Here is a 19541-nt window from a genome sequence, read left to right as displayed (position 1 = left end):
CAGTTAAATTACACGTCGTTTTTCAAACCGTATTTTAAAAAACGCCTTGAAGACAACTGAATTAATGAATAACAATTATTTGGCTTTATTACCTCCCACCCGGATTTTTTTTCTTTTCAAAGGCACATAGTCGTTTTATGTAGTTATAGAGTATTTATTATAGTTAAAAAATATATATCAATATAAATAATGAAGAAATGTAATGCGTACAAACAGACTATAGCTTAGGCTGCTATGGTAGCATGGCTTACTCATGTTCTAAAGTTGCCAAACATGGAATGCTACTGGTTTTATGTTGTATTTTTTTTGAATGGTCAGTCAGTTAAATGTAGAGGAGAGGTGGTAACTTACCTGACGACCTGGTGAGAGTGACGACTTTGGCAGTAGGTTTCCATCCACATAGAAAATCCACTTTACATACTGTACACATTCGTACTGTGAGAGTGCTTTTTATACTGCAAACTTTAATCCAGATGATCCACATTCCACATTACATTCAAATTGTACGTATTTAAGATGTTGTATGCGGCACTATCAAATCAGTTTGTAATTTGTTGTGCTCCTGTAGGATCTTGTCACATGTTCACTTGGATGTGATTACATTCAGAATGAAACTAAGTTCAATGTTTGAGCACGTCTAATTAGTCATTTCGCATTCATGTGTGATCATCATCCTGCAAGAATGCAAGGAGTCGACACGTGGATTGTCAGGTAATGTTTCCTTAAAGGGGCACCATTGTTGCATTGTGTTGTTTGCCTGGAACTAATCCCTTCAAACCGGCTCGCTCTGTAGGGATGTGGTACTGTTTTTACTTCTCTTGGAGGCTGTGAGGTGTCAACACGCCGCACATCACAGAAAGGTGAGCGGGACCGAGGTTGCACCCAAGTCCAAACACGTGCCATCCACACACAAACACACCTCGGCTCTGCACGTATCATCATAATCACGTCTTTGTTCGTCAAATGCCTCAGAGTGAGAGGACTCTCCTTTTTCCTGCTTCCCGACAAGTGTGGAAAGCTAATAGGAACGCTCCCAAAAAAACGTAGGTGCTGAAGCTATTGTGTCAACAAACTGCCACAAAATCAGCACAAGGGCTAACTGGAGGTTCTGGAAGAACTTGAGCACCTGGTCACTGTCTTTACGTTTGTTTGTTTTTTAACATCCGTAACCATCACACAACTGTATAAATAAGTTGCAATTCCTACACTACGGTTTTCATAATGTTTGCAGATGATGTTGTTATCAAATTACGCTAAACTTGTCTTTGAATATTGAAAACAACAAAGGGAGACAGAGGCAAAACTGAGAAGGGCTGCAAGCAAACAGACTTCAATTAAAAAACTTGACTTCAAACTTGAACTGCACTACTTTTTTAGCGGCATTTTGATGAGTTTGGCTTCTAAAAATGTCCACCTGAGGAAATCTCATTGTTGTTCTCAATAAGGTCCCCCAGAGGGCAGGGCCCCTGCTCGTCTCTGAAGCAGACCGTGGAGGAATCCAAGGGTCCTGGGGTCCCTGGGGGCCCTGGTCAGCCTGTTCCCTGACATGTGGAGGTGGCGTGCAGGGGCAGAGTAGACCATGTCTGAAGGTCTACCTTCCCCTGCATCCAGGCCACGTCATCTCAGCCTTGAGGCCTTCAGTTTCCATCTATCAGGATGGCGGCCGTCATGAAGGGAATAGGAGACCATCTGGTGGACGCAGGTACTCATGTCTTGTGAACACCAAAGACAATTTAAAACTTTGATGCACCTTACAATGTGTGATGTGTTAGGTTTTCATCAACATCACAGCGAGTCTTCAAGAAACCTAAAATGAAAGATGATTTACTCTTTTGTCAAAATGAACATCCATGTTTTTGTGAACATCAAAAACAGTTAAGAGTCTTCAACAAATCTAATTTAGGTATTTTTTGTTTTTTTGGAAGCATCAAAGAGAATTAAGTGTCTTAAATGAACGTAACTGGCCCGGTCTCTGAGCCAAGTTCTTCGACTGAGCCAAGGCCGCCCTCCTAAATGTCAAATTCTGCATGCACTAGACCATCAAGAAGCAACCAACAGTCAAAAGCTACTTTTCCCAATCGCTTATAACAGTTACGTGTTCTCTGGTCTTTTTGGGAATAACGTCTGTGCTTCATGCTGACCAGTCGGCTCCGAAAGTGACTCTGTATGGCTGTTGCTCTGGGCCGCGGGACGGAACCCCCCCCCCCCCCCCCCACTTGCCCTCTTCTTTCCTTTGCAAAGCTCCTCTTTCAAGACAGTCCAGGACTCAGACGGTGCTTGGCAGCTTTGGGATCTGCAGTCCTTCCTGTTTAAACAAATCACGCTGACAGCTGAGCAACGAGGGGTATTGGGGAAGGGGCGGGGGCTGCTGAAGGGGACTTTATTGGCGCCGAAATTAGAGATTTTTTTTTTTTTTTTTTTTTAAGTTTATCGCTGCAGAACCGCAGCCCGAAGGTGTATATTACCCCAAAACTACATTTAGGAACCGAGATATTAGAACTTAGGTTGGAAATAGAGGTCGGTTCTTCTCATGGAAAGCTTTTAGGCCAGCAGAGAAGGCCTTGCTGACCACTTGCCTAAATGACTTCAGGAGGATCAGTGCCATCGTCCCGGGCAGGTACGGCTATGGAAGAGCTCCGTCGCAGGCTTCCGGAAGTGTGCGGCAGTTTCAACCTGACAGACAGAGACGGTCCGCTGTCCCCCTTCACGGTGGCTTCAGCTCCCACCACGGACCTCACACGGAGAGCCACTGGGCGCCGCTCTACCAGCCGGGCCAGATGGGGGTTCCTTCGAGCGGGCAGGGTTCCCGATCCCAGGAGCCGCCGCAACAACTGGAGCGACCCTACCAACCTCTCCCGGCTTCGTCTTGTGCGGGAGAGGTCAATCGCCACAGAATCTGCGAGCGTGAGGTACCAATGGCCAACTGAATAAACTCATATCATGTTTTAACTTCGATATTATACGTAGCGCCTTCTCCCCGTTTTAGAGCATTCAGCAGCATTTTACACCGTTTACATTATTATTATTTTTTTTTTTGCCGTCCTGCCTGAATTGGTGCTGAAATAAATACTGACGGATAAAAATAATCATTTCAATCAATGTTTTATCTTGTTGAGTGTATGTATATAAGTTCGTTTTGGATTGCATTATTTTACACTGCCATCTGGAATCTCTAAAAATAGACAATGAACTTGAAAAGTCTTTTGCTTAAAATTTCCCACATTTCATCAACATTCAGAAGTTTTAGATTTAGGTCTTATAAAAGGAATTTAGGTCTGAAATACTCAGATCTAGCGTGGGTTTTCTCCGGGTACTCCGGTTTCCTCCCACATCCCAAAAACATGCATGGCAGGCTGATTGATCACTCTAAATTGGCCCACGGTGCGAGTGTGAGCACGGATGGTTGTTCGTCTGTGTGTGCCCTGCGATTGGTTGGCAACCAGCTCAGGGTGTCCCCCGCCTACTGCCCGAAGACGGCTGGGATAGGTTCCGGCACCCTCCGCGACCCTTGTGACCTCATGATGTGACCAGTGAGTGTTGACTTCCTGCAGTTTTTTTCCCCAGAGCTTCCCCTTCTAAAATGACTCAGTGAACTCTTTGAAATGTAACACGCCCCTACGGTTCTGCATAACATCACGAGCGTAAAGTAAATCAGAGCTGACGATTGTTTAAATTGAGGAGTCGGCGGGTCTTCTTTCTAACAGCAAACTGATCGACGAGTAACTTTTGCCTCCCCTTCTTCCTGCTTGATGAATTACGTTGTTTTTTTTTCCGCGTGTATACATAACCTTGGCGTACCCCTTTGGAAGTAAACAGCAGGTCCTTGTAAATCTGTGTGTGTATTTAAAGTAATGATCTGGTGAAGAAGAAATATTAGCGTTATCCCATCCAGAAGGTGGGTTTTCCAATCCATTTTCACCATGTCTTCACCTCATGCCAGCCCATAAACTGCGGTTTTATTATTATTATTATTATGAATGATGTTATCATGTGTTTTTAGGCTTGTCCCGCATCCAGCAAACCCATCAGAGCGGCTCAGTGTGCCACACATGACAAGAAGCCTTTCATGGGTAGACTGTATGCTTGGGAGCCTTTCAGCGAAGGTACCATAGTGTGCATGTAAAAATAAAATTTAAACAACACAGGAATGTGCTAATGTGAAAGTCACGTATCATAATTGTAGTGAAACACCCACTATTTGTTGGAAATAAGGGGCCGGGAACTACTGAATTGTGGTTTGTGATTGCAAAAAGATGCCTTACATGTTGGCAACACACTTACAGCGGAGGGGATTATAAATCATCAAAACCATTTATCTAGTGTGTACACAAGCATGAACCCACGTTACAGAACACATTTCTGTCCATTTATGATGAGTTAACATCTGTATCTTACTCTTTTTTTAATAATAATTTCAACAATAAATTCATCCATATCATTTACGCCATCAAAGAATTAAACACAAGAACAACCCCAATATTCCACTAGATGGCGCCAAAGTAATACTTGTTTTTTCGGTATGACGGTACAGTTATAAAACATTTTCCAGCATTCGACTTAACATTTTCCTAAGTCTCTGTCCCAACTGCGCATTAGTTTCCCTTTCTCGATTTGTGATGTGTTGTGAGCACAAAAAACAGCAGAGGAGGAAAGGTTGCAAAGGAAATCAGAAACTATGTGATTGTTGCCGAATATCAAGCCGAAAATATGCTTGGCATTAGTGTATGAAGACGATGTACGGAAGTATGAATTTTTATAATATAAAACTACAGATATGGTTGTGGAGCGTGAATTGCCGCCCAGACTAGATTTCAAATGTAAATTGTCCATGTTTTTTAGTTGCGGGGGACCAGGACTGCGAGCTCAACTGTCGAGCTGCTGGCTTTCGGTTTTACGTGCGACTATCTGACAAGGTGATTGATGGCACGCCATGCGGACCCAACAATTCTTCTGTGTGTGTAGCAGGAAAGTGCACGGTAAGATCACCTGACTTTCATCCATCCATTCATCCATCTTCTACCGCTTATCCGGGGCCGGGTCGCGGGGGCAACAGCTTTAGCAGGGAAGCCCAGACTTCCCTCTCCCTAGCTACTTCTTCCAGCTCTCCCCGGGGGATCCCTAGGCGTTCCCAGGCCAGCTGGGTGACATAGTCTCTCCAGCGTGTCCTGGGTCACCTGACTTTATTTTATTTTATTATTATATAACATTTTTTAATGGTCTTGATTTGAAAAGGTTTGGACACAGCATCAAAAATGAAGGTGCTCAGATGGGGGTTGATTGTGGCCACAAGAGGGCAGGATAGTTTCAGATGATTCCTTTGGAGTGAAGCTGAGGTCCAGAGGAAGTTTACCGTGTTTCAATCCAAATGGCTGAAACACACCTGCCGCATTTGGCCCGACACTTCGTTGCGTGGGAGCAAACTCACAACATGAATGTTGTGATCCACAGTGGTGCGTTCACATCTGCACCATCTTCTTACTTATTCTCATTTTTCTTTCATTTGTCCTTTGGATTCTCTCAGCTGCTTGAGCCATGCTGCTCAGAAACATCCCCCATTGACTGGCGATAACCTCAAAACATCTGCTGGAATGCGACTATCAACTATTCGGCTCATTTCAAATCCAGCACTAAACTTGAATTATTTTCTTTGACGGAACTGTTAGGGTAGCTAGACAAAGGCAGAGTAAAATAAATCCAGAATTCAGGTACAGCAAACAGCTAACATAATGTTTGTATAATGTCATGAGTCCTATGAAGTCTGCCTAGCAACAAATGATGCAACCAAGAAAACAATGGAACAGCTGTGTGCTTGTCCCCTTGACTGTGATGCATTTCTGTAAAATGATAAGGGGAAAAAAACCCCACAAACGAGTCCTCGCCTCAGCCATGACAGATATACAGAATAACTATCTATCTATCTATCTATCTATCTATCTATCTATCTATCTATCTATCTATCTATCTATTCATCCATCCTGTATGTTAGGAGTGACTCAGTCACTTGAAAACAGTCTCAGAAAGAGAATCCAGTCATGCACAATACCTCATAGTTACGAGGCCGTGGTTTTCCCATGCAAATATTTCTCTAAACACCTCAGTGGGCTCCCAATTCCCCTTTAACCGTCCGCTCACTCTCGATTCTAAAAAAGCCCCCGCAAACCCTCATCTCCCTCACCCCTCCTCTGCACCTCCTCCCCGGCTCTCTTTTACAAGTAAGAGCTCGTAAGGGATGGTCGGTGGCGTTTTTGGGGCTTGAGAGCGTTACAATTTTGTAACATTTTGCGGAGAATGCTGCCAGTACCGAGCCTGCTGCTCCTGGCGTGCCTCCACGTGCAGGGGAAGCCAAGGTCTCAGGTAGGACCTGCTTTTTGCGTTACCTGTCAGAAGGTTGGAAGAACTAGACCAACCCGTTGCTATTTGTCAGTTGCCTTGGGTTAACTGGATGTCAGAGTAGCTCCAGTGCAGGTTTTCTGTTTTGGTCCACAACTTGGACTTTACTAGTCTTGGTCTCGTAGACGTTATGAAGGTGTAGAAGTGGAGGTGACTCTGTTAGGACTAGCTGGAATTAGCATGTCACTGCCATTTTAGCTCAGCCCTGATTGACTGATGATGTGAAGTGCCTGGGGTCGGTCATGCAAGCGTGACCCCCCCCCCCCCCCCCCCCCCCCCCCATCCACCACCTACTCACTGGTCGTAAATCAGAAGCTACTTGTAGTTGGAGCGTATTGGAATGAAGTCTTAATCTCAGAAATGCACTAATACTATGAGGACACTGATGCAGGTTAATCAAGATTTTGATTTTAATATTGTGAAAATTAGATCAAAATATTACAATAATAAAGATGAGAGAAATTTTTTTTGGTACAATAGTTCAAGAAAAACACCAAACTTTGGTTTCTCTATATTGCAGATTTTGTGGAACACATTCGCCAATGTAAAAGAGGGTCACAGTATTGTGACATCAACAACACATGCTGAGAGGCAACTGTGTCATTGTCACTTTTAAGTGCTAACGCCACGTCAAAAATTTTGCTTCAAGATCACCGGCTATACCGGCACGTGGGCGGCACATACACGTTGAACGCAACCTTCCATTTAAGTTGACTTCCAGATTCAGCATCCCGTCAAGTCATCACTATACATTCCTCGATGTTGGCTGGGTATTCTCAAAAGAACGTTTATGGCATTTCCAGATGCTATGTCAAAGCTCGCAAGAAAACATTTGATCTTATTTGTGTTTGCGCGTGTGAAGAGCTCTACGGATCACAGCGTGTCCATAAAAAAAATTCGCCTTTCACCCCTTGCTCGGAAATAGGTCTTAAAGTATTGCACTGTGGCTCTATTCTGTTTGGTCTTCACAGCATCAGTTTACGTTTTTTCCCTTGATAATTAGATTACCGTCATATTCGTCATTAAGACTTGCTTGCAGTGTATCCTGGTTCCATCCCAATAAATCCGACTGAAACCAATAGGGTAGAAGTCGGTGGCAAAGTAAAACTAGTTTGATTAATTCATTTCACTGTAAAACACACAAAGGCCAAAATATGAAGTCCATTAAAAAAAACAACAACTAAATAGATAACACCAAACGGTGAATTAATGTGTGAGTTCAAAAAATGCAGTCAATTAAAATAAGAGGTCAAATAAATCAATAAAACCAATAGATACAAAATAAATTAAAAGCTGAATAAATAAATCTGCAATAAAAAGACTCTTGAACCATTCCTGAAATTAAAAACAGGAAGTCGGCCATTTTGTTTTCAAGCAACCATGTCAGGCAAATTCCAGGGCTTGTTCTGGCACACTTTTTCTTTTTCCAATAATTCCAAGAAAGGGACACCTAATAATGGGTCCAGTGGTTCAAGAAAAAAAAATAATTTTGCTTCCAGATTCCTCCATTTAGTAGTCTTTGATTCACCACAGCAGAGTTAATAGCTTTTTATTTTCAAGTCGACTGCTGTCTGCAGTTAGCTGGTGCAAACTTGTAGACTTGCGTGGAGCACAAGAACAAATCCAGGTCACGCTAACGTTAGCTCTGTTGTCCGTGCTTAGCTACATGTGTTGTTTTAAGTTTCCTTTTCGCCTGAAGTGTTGAAATAGTCTTGAAAATGCAATTAAATGCCCCACTTTTGCTGTATTTGATTGAAATTAATGTGTTTTTAACATCGTTCCCTATTTGAAATAAAAACTACTAGTTTTGGGAAGGAAAGTGTTTCGCACCAAGATACATATAAGTCCTTCATAGTTTGTATTTTAATTAATCTAAAAACCTTACATTTACTGCTGGTATCATATGTTTGTTTTAAGGACTTTACACTATATAAACCACAAAGCTTGGTTGGTTGTGGAATTTAGGTTTGCTGAGATAGGATTGCTGTAATCCTTCGTCTGAATGTCAGAGTGCTTAACTCTGCTATTATTGTTTGAAGAGTATATAAGCACCCGAGGCCCAAGCGTCTGCGAAACTGCAATATTTGGTATGAATGCTAACAAGTAAATTCCAGAACCAGTATCGTCCATTCCAGTAATTCAAATCCTTTTTTTTCCCCCATGAATATTGAATATCAATACCGGTTGGTATCAATATTTGGATCAAACTTCCACATGGTACTAAGAGGTACCGTGTGGGAAAAATACCGGCAGGATTTAGTTTTAAGACCCTCTTGTTTTCAGACTTGACTCCGCTGGTAACCACTTCCAGATGAAGGTGGGCTTCAATGCCGCTTTCAACAATCGCATTGAAACGAAACATGGTTTCGCCATGGTTTTACTAGAGAAAGCATTCAGATGGCAGCGAGGAGCCAGAAAAGACTGAGAGAAAATAGAAAAAAAATACAATAACTTTAGGTGCAGCAAATGTTTCTGTTTTACAAAGTCACATTCTCGTGTTAGCTTTTTAAGGTTTTACAGCCATTATCAGCAAGAAATTGATACCCCCTCCAAAAGGTTTATAACTACCAATCCCTGCCACAAGAAGGTGGCAAGCAATTACTTTTATCTCACTGATACTTTTCAACTCACTTCAATATACTGTCGTAAAAACAAAAAAAACAAAAGCCATTTGGAATCTACCTAAAGTATAACTGTTCAGCATCTATACTACCGATGTAATTAAACTTATTTTAAACAGTACACGTTTATTGACGTCTTCTTTGTTGCTAGCAAAGCAACCGCTATCATCGAGCATAATTTTTTTCAGGCTTGAGTTCTGTGTCCAACGAAGTAAATATTTCTCATTGACGGTTTTGAATGCTTCACTGACATCTTCATTGAAGTGGCTGTGTCGTGCTATGTTTCACTCACGGGCCCCGGCAGCTGAAGGATGAGAGCGCATACATTTCCTTACACTTTGTTCAGCCTCGGCAGACGACGACGCTCGAATGAGCACTATTTTTTAAACATTTCTATTCACAGAAAAACTCACTATTTTAAATAACTAACTCACTTATTGCCCTGATTCTGTGCTACTTCTTGAGTATGTTGAAGCTCCGCATGTTGTGAGCGAAATTGAGCTTCGGTCTACATACACCACATGAACCAATGATATGCAAGCGAGGTGCTCACATTAGACTCGGATGTACTCATTTCTAAGCCGAACAGAGTGGCACGGCACCCTGACATTAAAAACGGATTAAAAGCATATATCAGCATTCTTTTCACACACATATTTGGCCGTAATGAGCATTACATTTGCAGCTTAGATAGACATATTAGCCATTGTAACCCATTCATTAGAGGCAAGTCATTAAATTACTAAGTAGAGCACAAAATATGAATTTTAATAAGCTGGTCCTGATGGGTATCACTTTCGGTGTGAAAATGGGCTTACTTTCTGACCTGATGTCTGAAGCAATTCCTCCAGCGTTGGTGTTATTTTATCATTTAGAGAATATTTTTAAGATTTTGGAGGTAGTGAACGGCAGTTGTATTTGCATAAAGAACTTACGCCCCCTTCAGTGTGGCAAGAGCACTGTTTGCTTCACCCCGCTTTTCTCTTTAGTTTCGTGTGATCAGCAGGACTAAAGATGAGCCATGTCGATATACATTGCACTAGCATGACTGGAAAATTGGAGCCTCCGCCCAGCTAATGAGGGATTGCGCAATCTGAGGGGAGGTGAGACTGCTTGCTGCAGCACTTCACGTCTCGTCCATGCTTTGAAACAGGAAACACGCAAATTTGCCGATGAAATCGGGGACACCCTTGGATTCAAAGGGCACAGACCAGAGAACCAAACATGAAAAGTTAAATATTTCAAAATAAAATATTTTGAAGTTTGACTTTTCAAGATGCAGATGATACTTTGTCTCCTCTGACCCATTGCAGGTTGACATTGTTTTTGTTCTGATGTCTTCGAGCATGATCTTTTTCAATTTTTTTTCTTATGAGCAAGACAATACATGTCTCGAATGTCGAATCCTTCAGCTGCTAAGCTACGACTCTATCATGTCGCGGTCACAAAAGTTGAAAAGTTGAGGCATCTGTTTCAACATGATTTTCAGACTTTATGAGTCTTCCCGTAAGGCGCCTCACATGTTTTTGCTTTCGTGGTTGAATGAGATTTCATCGACGAGTCAGATTATGGATCCATAAATCAGGCCGCGTTTCCATAGAGATGCGTTGTTGCCGTCAGAGTGGCCGTGGAAGACCTCGTGTCAGCGTTTGTTTTATGGGGGGAGCGTTTGACTACTGTGATGATGTCGTGTGAGGTGTGATGGATTTTACGCTGACACGGTTGAGCTGTTTAATGCTCGCCATGTCACTAGCAGCTCTTCATTGCTGTGTTTTTATTCTTTTTTCCACTGGGGGACTTTTTATTTGTTGGATGATGTGCTCATTGGAAACATTCAATAGAAATGGACTGACATGTCTTTTAGGTAGCAGCCTCAACTGTTTTTGTGCTTTGACAAAGTGACGCGGCATCCCGCAATCAGATAATTAGATGACACACCAATGTCCTGACATTCTGTTTCATACAGAGATCCTGCATAGTTGTCTTATCAAAGATAGCTTTAAAAGATGAAACGGAATTCATCCTCCTTTGCTCCTGCAAAACTGCGGAAAGAAGATCAAGACTGGGCAATTATCCGCCTTTGTTTGTTTACACCGAACCCAGTAAACGTTGAATATTGCCGCAACTGTGTGCACTTTTACACGGCGACACAGTATCCTGCCATCAGTGACATGACGTCAGCTCCAGTGTCTGTTGTGATAGAGCTGAGTTCAGTTCTGTTGGCAGCTTATTCCATTCGTCTGCAGGATAACAGCCAATTGCCTATTCACCATATTTGCTTTGAGCGCTGGGCTTTTTTTTCTCACATGAACTAGCTGTCTAACACTCCTCTCTTGGTGCACCTCACAGAATCCAGGCTGTGATGGCTTTCTGGGCTCTGGGAAGGTGATGGACAAGTGCGGCGTGTGCGGCGGCGACAACGCTACCTGCCGGGTCGTTTCGGGAGTCTTCCGCCACTCTCTGACCAAGATCGGCTACCATAAGATCGCTGAGATTCCACCAGGAGCCACCAAGATCAACGTCACTGAGATGGCCAAGAGCCGCAATTACCTTGGTGGGAATTTAAAAAAAAAAAAAAAAAATCCCAACAACAAAGAAAAAGTCCAGACTTTTTTGTGTAGAGTGTAAAAACAATAGTAGCATTTTAGTCTTTATAACTGAAATACGCATACGAAGAGAAGTCAACCATATTTACTATATAATTGAAAATAAACTAAATAATAGCACAAAAAGCCAAAGAAAAGCTCAGCATGTTTTTTTTTCTGTAATATGTTCTATGTGACCCCATTGGTCTAAACACTTTGGGATTCAGATTGCGTTTGCGGAACATGAATTAAAGCAGATGAAAAAACACGTTTTTATCCATCTCTGGTGGGGCGGCCATTTTGCCACTTGCTGTCCACTGAAAGTGACATCATGGCTCACCTTTTTTCTGAATTTGGTCATGTGACGTTCGCAAGCTGAGCCATTACTTGCTTTGATAAACCAATAGTCCGTTTAATGTTTTTAACCGGTGTTCACCATTTTCTCAAGCAGCTATTGGAATGTCATTTAATGAGAGCCAGAACCCAGTTTAATGGTAAAACCCTAAAACCTGCACCGCGACCCCTCCCTCGATGAAAGTGCACACTTTGAATAAAACCCCAAGCCTTAACCACTTTTTTTTTCTTTAATTAAGTTCGAAGTTCTTTGTGAATCAGAATCTACAAAGTTAAAGGTTTCTGTCATGGGAGTTCACGACAGCAGTCTGGACTACGTGTGATCTCATTATAAAAGCGAGGCGAAGCAGCATGTGGCTTATTCAAGTAAACAATGATATGTTAGTGATGATGAAGTTTGCAACCTTCTGTGTGAAACTTATGAAACGTATGTATACCCACTCAAGTAATATAGAACAACCTGGTTCATAATGGATTTTTCATGAACAAACACATCCCACGTATTCCCTCAGAGGGTCTCTTTTTTTTGGGCCCTAATGTGCTTCCACTTGATCCAAACCGTCTTTTACAAGTCTAAAGTTACCCTCTTAATGGATTTTTAATGTTCTCTTTTCCTTAATCCACTGAGCCTTGTGGCCAAAAAGGTCTGCCAGTGAAACAGGATTGCGTTAGGTTTTCAAAGTTAGTCACGCACACCTCTGAAGTTGTGCCATTCAGCATCTGACCAATGTTTTCCTCGAAATAAAAGTCCCCAACGCTGCACATCTGGCTTATTCTTTGGCTATTTTTGTGACACTTACTCCAAAAGAAGAAGGAGTATTCTTAATAAGTGCTGTTCAAAAAAGTAAGAGTATACTGTGATATAATCGGACATCACTTGTTGTCAAAGTTAACCTGGACTAATAGCAGTGACGTGTAACGTTACTAAAGATGTTGTGCAATTCACACTTGCCAATTTACATGCACAGTTCTGAGGTTTTCAAGTTGAATGTTTTTCAACTCATTTCTACACTTATATTATTGAAATCTAAAATAATGTTGAACCTGCGCTTCGGGTTTGAATTCATATATCCATGAAGTAGAATATTTGTATTTCAAACAAAAAAAACGAAATTATTTTTTTCTCATTTAAATTTTATTTATGTCAATTAAAAAAACAGTGATTAATTTCCTGTTAATGTTTTATATACAGTATATATATATATATATATATATATAAAATTTAAAAAACATGTCTTTATACACTTCTTTTCTACTCGCAGGAATTTTCTGTAGCTGTAATTTCCTATTGGGCGAAAAAAAAAAAATTCAAACTGGGAGTGAACTGTGGCAAGCATTTTCCCCGTAAGAGACGATGCAGTTATTAAAGACTGTGTTTCCTGCAGCGCTCCAAAGCCGCTCTGGACGCTCCATCGTCAATGGCAACTGGGCTATTGACCGGCCGGGCAAGTATGAGGGCGGGGGCACTATGTTCACTTACCGCCGACCCAATGAGATCAGCAGCACTGCTGGGGAGTCCCTCCTTGCCGAGGGGCCCACCAATGAGATTCTGGACATTTATGTGAGTTGAGAACGCAATTGCACATACGCTATTGCTATTCCTAGACATTTTTAATGGAGGTAATTCTCTCCTTCCCCCAGTTGATCTTCCAGCAGCCCAACCCAGGGGTTCACTACGAATACGTGGTTGCCTCTGAGACACCGCAAGGTAAACAAGACCCTCAGACTGAGCAGCAAGTGGGGCATGACGATTCCCAGCAGGCAAACTCCGACCCGGCCGGTGAGCGGAGGTACCCGCCTCATCGTCACGACAACCAGCCGCCACGCCGTCAACGGGAATACGGCTGGAAGATGGCTGGCACCGGCGAGTGCAGCGCCTCCTGTGGTAAAGGTGAGCTGACTCTTTTCATATTGAGCTTGATGGTGTCTTTTCACGGGTGGACCTTCTGCATCGTTTTGAATGTACATGTCCGGCTGGTCATTGCCATTTGTAGGTTTCAGGTATCCCATCTTCCACTGTATACACCGGCTGAAGCAGATCCAGGTCCAGGACGCTTTGTGCGACGACAGCAGTAAACCAGTGCCGCAGGAGGAAGCGTGCAACCTTCAAGCCTGTCCTGCATTGTGAGTCAATTGTGTCTTCATTTGTATCTTGTTTCTTCAAACGTTATGTATTGTTATAAATATTTTTACACTGTACATGCAATATCACATTTATTATAACAAATATACAGTATATTGTATTATAATTTGTATTTAATTTGGTGAACAATATTCATTAAATGTACATATTTTATAACATTTATGATACATATTATCTTGTAAAATACCAAAGTGTATATTTGAATGAATCAATTTCTGTTTATTATGTAATCTATTTTATTATTTATTTATTTTTCTATTCTATTCTATATATATATATATATATACTGTATATATAAACTACACTTACTGTATTATTTGTGGAAAAATATGAAAAAAAAGAATATCAAAAAATAAAATTACTCTGTAAAATATGAAGCTCTTTCTCCGAATAAAGGCTTGGTCTTTTCTGTAGTTGAGTAAAGCAGAACTCCTTGTTTGCGATTGATTCTTGCCTTTTGTCAGCTGGGACATCGGTGAGTGGTCGGAATGCAGCAAGACGTGCGGTCTGGGCACGCAACAGCGTCAGATCCTGTGTCGCCAAACCTACGCCAACCGCACCCACAATGTGCACGTCGGCCGCTGCGGGCACCTGCAGCGGCCCGAGACCTCCGGCACCTGCCAGACCAAGATCTGCAGCGAGTGGCACATCCGCTCAGAGTGGAGTGCCGTGAGTGTCAGCTGTCAGTCGTGGCAAGGATGATTGATTGCATGCTTCATTCACGGTGGCAATTTGTGTCCCCGCAGTGCTCGGTGCCATGCGGGTTGGGCCAGAGGTGGCGGGACGTCCGCTGCGTGAGCAACATAGGCGACAACGTCCCCGACACGGAGTGTAACATGAACCTGAGGCCGGCCCATGTGGAGAACTGCGACATGGGCGCCTGCGCCAAGAGCTGGTTCTACACAGACTGGGGCACCAAGGTATCACACACATGCAACCAGCGTTTCCGTTCACGCTGACTCATCCCCTTCATCCCGATCCATTTAAAATGAATACAAATGTCCCATGTAAAATGTGAAATGGAAAGAACCCCTCTTCCCTTGCGAAAAGTCCACATTCTGGAAAACATCTGTGCGTGTGACTGATGAATGCACAATGCATGTACAGTCGATACTGTCTGTATTCGGCTGTACTTGCATGCAATCTGGTTAACTCGGGATAATACAGTACTTGGCCAACAATTTTAAAGTTTCCTTCCTATTGTGAGCCGAGCTTCATTGTTGTACATTCTTGATTCATTCCCATGTATTCTCATTGAAAGTTTCCCAATTTGAAAATTCCCGCAATTTTGTATCCCCACTAGACACCATTTACCACCATTGAGTGGAAAAATGACTGATTTCATAATCAATGGATTTTAATTGCTTAAATTAATTTATTACTGGTAAGAGGATAGTTAACAGCCATGTAATTAACTTAAAATATATTTGTGAACTGGGGAAAATTTAATGTTAATGAAAGTGATTCAGTTTCCATTTCCAAAATATTTATTGAAAAGAAGAAGTGCTGGTCATATATTTGATTAATACAACAAAAATCATAATAATAATAATAATTAAGTGAAAATTGCTTCATCATTCTGAAAGTACATTTTTATGATTGATTCATTGAAATTCTTTTGTGTTGTTTTTTCCAACACAAAAAATGTTTCCCTCCCAAAAACACAAAAATCGTGACTGAAAAAAAAATCATATTCTTTACATCCCATACGCTTTCATAGTTACCCCAATATACCCGCAGAGTAGATGAAGCATCTGTAAATGTGATGTTTACGGTGAAATATAAATAAACAGCGACTTTTCTTGTAGTGTTCTGCCGAGTGCGGGAGGGGCGTACGAACGCGAGATGTCTTGTGCTTGACCAATCACATCAGCAGCCTCCCTCTGGAGGGTTGCGGCAGCGAGCGACCTCCCGACTCTCAAGTGTGTGACACGGGCCCTTGCGACAACGCCATTGAGTGGTTCACCGGCCCCTGGAGCCAGGTATGAACACTCAACGGGGACAAACGCGTGACTTTTCAAGCAACATTAAAGTTGCATGTGATTGTTTGCCAGTGTTCCGCAGAGTGCGGCGTGGGCAAGCAGGAGCGGGCGGTGGTGTGTCTCATGAGGTCCCGAGACACGGTTGCCGTGGCGCCCCAGTACGAGTGCTCGTCGCTGGAAAGACCGCTCAGCCAGCAGAGCTGCAACGTGAAAGCGTGCGGGGCAAAGTGGTACTACACCGACTGGAGCGCCGTGAGTGACGCCCCCTTGCGTACCATCACGCGGCATCATCATACACAACCTGGATCGTTTCCTCATTTAATAACAACTTCTTATCAAAGAAGTCAAACCAAGGTTAAACAAATAGATGAAGAAAGTGAGAATGAAATTATTAGACCATTGGGACATGTTCAAGCAAGGCGTGTTCTCTAGTTAGCATCAGTGGTGTCTTCAAATTTAGAAGCAGTCAATCGACCTTTTTAAAGGGTGAAATTCGGCACTTTGCTAGGTGGTGACATGGTGTGTAAACATGCGAACATGGACCACAGGAAGCAAGGAAAGAATTGTCCCAGAGGTTTAGAGAGAAACTTATAGACAAGCATGTTAAAGGCAGTGGCGTGCAAAGCACACAGGATGCCTAGGGCCACCCACAAAACCCCCCCAAAAAATTGTTGTTGAGGGTGGTTGGCGGAGGATGGCAGTTTAGCCATGTTGACACATCCTTATTGCCAACAGGATGCCCCTTCACTGACAATCGCCGACCCCGAAAAACTTTGGTCACCGAGCATGGTGCTGTGGATGCTCCCCCTCAGGTGGTTGGCCAGGCAGTGGCCCCACCCTATGCAGACGCCAGGCTTGAAACTCTAATTTGAAACTCTGACCCTCGTTTAAAACCCTACTTTGAAAACCCACCCTTAGCCTAAAACCCTATATATATTTTAAAACCCTACTTTGAAACTCTTGCAGTAGTTTAAAAGCCTACTTTGAAAACCTAACCCGATTTTGAAACCTTAATTTGAAACCCTAACCTTAATCGAAAACCCTACTTTGAAGCCCTAACCCTAGTTTAAAATCCTACTTTGAAACCGCAGCCCTAGTTTCATACCCTCCTTTGAAATGAGCTGTATTTTAAACCCTACTTTGAAACCACAACCTTAGTTTAATTCCCTAATTTGAAACCTAGCCCTTATCCGAAACCCTACTTTGAAATCTAACCTTAGTTTAAAACACTTGATATATCATTTTTACAGGCAGAAGTATTGCAATTTCATGAAGGTGGATATTTCAAGCGTAAAAATTGAGAGGTTTATCAAATGTCTCTTTCGACTCCGCGTAGTGCTCTAAAACCTGCGAGCGAGGATTCCGTGTGCGTGAGGTGCGCTGTCTTTCCGAAGATATGCAGTCCAGCACTAGCTGTGAGGAGCGGCTCAAACCGCCTGAACGGGAAGACTGCAACCCCGAACCTTGTGTATCTCAAATAGGTTGGTCCGAAAAACCGCACCAATTGCTTTGCTTGATTCCGACCCTGAGCCCTGTGACATTTCCGTCGCAGACCAGCACTGCAAAGACGAGTACTTCAACTGCAACGTGGTGGTCCAGGCCCGCCTGTGCGTCTACGACTACTACAAGAAGACCTGCTGCGCATCCTGCTCTCGCCACCCCCACAGACACTCCGTGGTCCACAAGGGGCGCAGCTAACACTCATCGGGACAGGAAGTAAAAACATTTGCATGCAGCAAACAATGAAAATCCACTCAACAGATGGCACCAAGTTGAGGAAATGGCCTCTGTTAATCTATTCAAAAGTTCTGTCCACATTTGTCGGGTGCGTTCTTGAAGACCTTTTGCGGTCTGGGTCCTTCGAAGGCTCCTGCTCATGTAGCTTGCGTGGACCGCATGAACTGTGGCGAATTAGTCCTAGCCCAGAAGAACGCCGTAGAAGAAAAGCAGAGCAACGTAGGCTACAAAAGTGTGCTTCGAAGCAAGCCTCAGGGCCCGTTGTGAATTCGGACACTGGTGTGTGGTCGAGGCGCGTCGGAAATTATGCCTTTGACGGCTATCCAAATTCATAGGCTGTGTAGCCTACAAATGTGCATACAGTCAAGGACGCATTCAAGAACACTGGGAATTTGGAATTACCCTATTTTTTTATTTAAACAACTAACTATAGCTAACTATTTAAAAAAAACATCTTCCCTTTTTAACTCATTCACTCCCAAAGACGTTTTTAAACGTCTTTTCAGACTTGGTCCAGAATTGGCTGGTACTGAATGAGTTAACCGTTTGCCTGACAATCTAGCTATCTTACTTTCTCATCCCACCCTTATGTACATGTAAATCTAGTTGAAATGAAGCTTTGTGTGACAGTTGTCTGTTGGGCTACATCGATTGGTACTATGTACTTGGTTGGAACTCTGACGCGCTTTAAAATGTGTGAAATTAAAAGTATGAATTTCCCAGTTTTCTTAAATGCAGCCTCTCTATCTTTAAACTGAACAGCAGAACATGAGTATTCATGGCTTGGCTGTAAATATGTAAGTTCGTGTAATTTCATTTTTTTAAACAGACTTTTCAAGAACACAAATTATTTATGTATCGAATCCCGGAGAGGATGATGTTAAAAAATATATATATAATTTTTTTCCCCCATTGGCTTGTTCCATTGCACCCGAATCCTAATTTTTGGGGTTTTTTTTTTATGGTGGAAGGTCACAGCTCCATTGATTACTTCGCACAATTACATTGCTCAGTTAATTTATTCATCAACCTAACCCCACCCTCCATTCTGAGCACATGTCATGTACTGTATATTGATACATGATCCAAAAACCGCCCCAACTAATTAACTGTTGTCCGTTAACAGTTTTAAATATATATTTTTAATATTTATTTTTGGGGGGGAGAAGCAGTGAACCTGCATTTTTTTGTGGAGAACACTTCATTTTTCATTAATGTAAAAACATTTTTGCATCATTTATACGCTGAGTTTCTCAATTTGTGGGCCGGGCAAGTCCCGAGAACCCCAGCAATAGCAGGGGTCCACTGTATTGGTATGACCGATAAATTGCTTCCAATTTATCTGAAATTTCATCTTCAAAGGTCACTTGTAAATGAATCACGAATTTACTGGTACTCTAAAAGATTGACGGGTTGACAAGCCAACTTACTAACCAACTTTTAAGTAATAGACTTACAAGCTAATCATTAGCTAGCTAACTGACTAGCTTGTAAGTCTTCATCCCAACCACACAATCATCATTATACGTTGCAATGCATTCACAAACCTATAAATGTGGTGGTTCTTAAAAAGACTAAAAAAATAAAACCAATCGGTATTTGAACACAGCTGTACTGTCTTTCAAAGAAACATTGCACTGCTCTGTTCAGGCATAAGGCAATGGCTGCATGGCTAAAAGAGTGGCATTTAGTGGCAGATATAAGCAAGTGCACCCTCTAAATAATGGAG

The 19541-nt window shown here is 42.3% G+C and overlaps 1 protein-coding gene across 2 annotated transcripts; it reads left to right on the top strand.

The window, feature by feature from the left end:
• The first annotated feature begins 664 nt into the window (after positions 1–664).
• Positions 665–19365, top strand: thsd4 (thrombospondin type 1 domain containing 4). 2 transcript variants are annotated; one of them, XM_086107507.1, is made up of 16 exons: positions 665–711; positions 794–860; positions 1446–1702; positions 2591–2909; positions 4001–4103; positions 4840–4976; positions 11361–11565; positions 13336–13511; positions 13592–13841; positions 13945–14074; positions 14558–14762; positions 14840–15013; positions 15902–16075; positions 16148–16327; positions 17412–17556; positions 17628–19365. In XM_086107507.1, the coding sequence occupies exons 1-16, from the start codon at positions 683–685 to the stop codon at positions 17771–17773; spliced, it is 2697 nt and encodes an 898-aa protein (XP_085963633.1). In that variant the 5' UTR covers positions 665–682; the 3' UTR covers positions 17774–19365. The 2 variants fall into 2 exon arrangements, with proteins under 2 accessions (XP_085963633.1, XP_085963631.1); XM_086107505.1 differs by lacking the exons at positions 665–711; positions 794–860; positions 1446–1702; ... (1 more) ...; positions 4001–4103; positions 4840–4976 and adding an exon at positions 6231–6354.
• Positions 19366–19541: the final 176 nt, after the last annotated feature.

Source organism: Hippocampus guttulatus, chromosome 3 (genome assembly GCF_054856545.1).
Source record: "Hippocampus guttulatus isolate MCC_2025c chromosome 3, RoL_Hgut_1.0, whole genome shotgun sequence".
Taxonomy (NCBI): domain Eukaryota; kingdom Metazoa; phylum Chordata; class Actinopteri; order Syngnathiformes; family Syngnathidae; genus Hippocampus; species Hippocampus guttulatus.
Note: the sequence above shows the minus strand (reverse complement) of the source record. Positions and strands in the feature narration are given on the sequence as shown.

What these genes read in the sequence shown, in the direction of transcription:
- thsd4 (XM_086107507.1), top strand. Translation starts at nt 683, where the DNA reads ATGCAAGGAGTCGACACGTGGATTGTCAG. An exon ending in GTCGACACGTGGATTGTCAG is followed by an intron (nt 712 to 793) that starts GTAATGTTTCCT and finishes CTCGCTCTGTAG; the next exon opens with GGATGTGGTACTGTTTTTAC. An exon ending in TCCGCTCAGAGTGGAGTGCC is followed by an intron (nt 14,763 to 14,839) that starts GTGAGTGTCAGC and finishes GTGTCCCCGCAG; the next exon opens with TGCTCGGTGCCATGCGGGTT.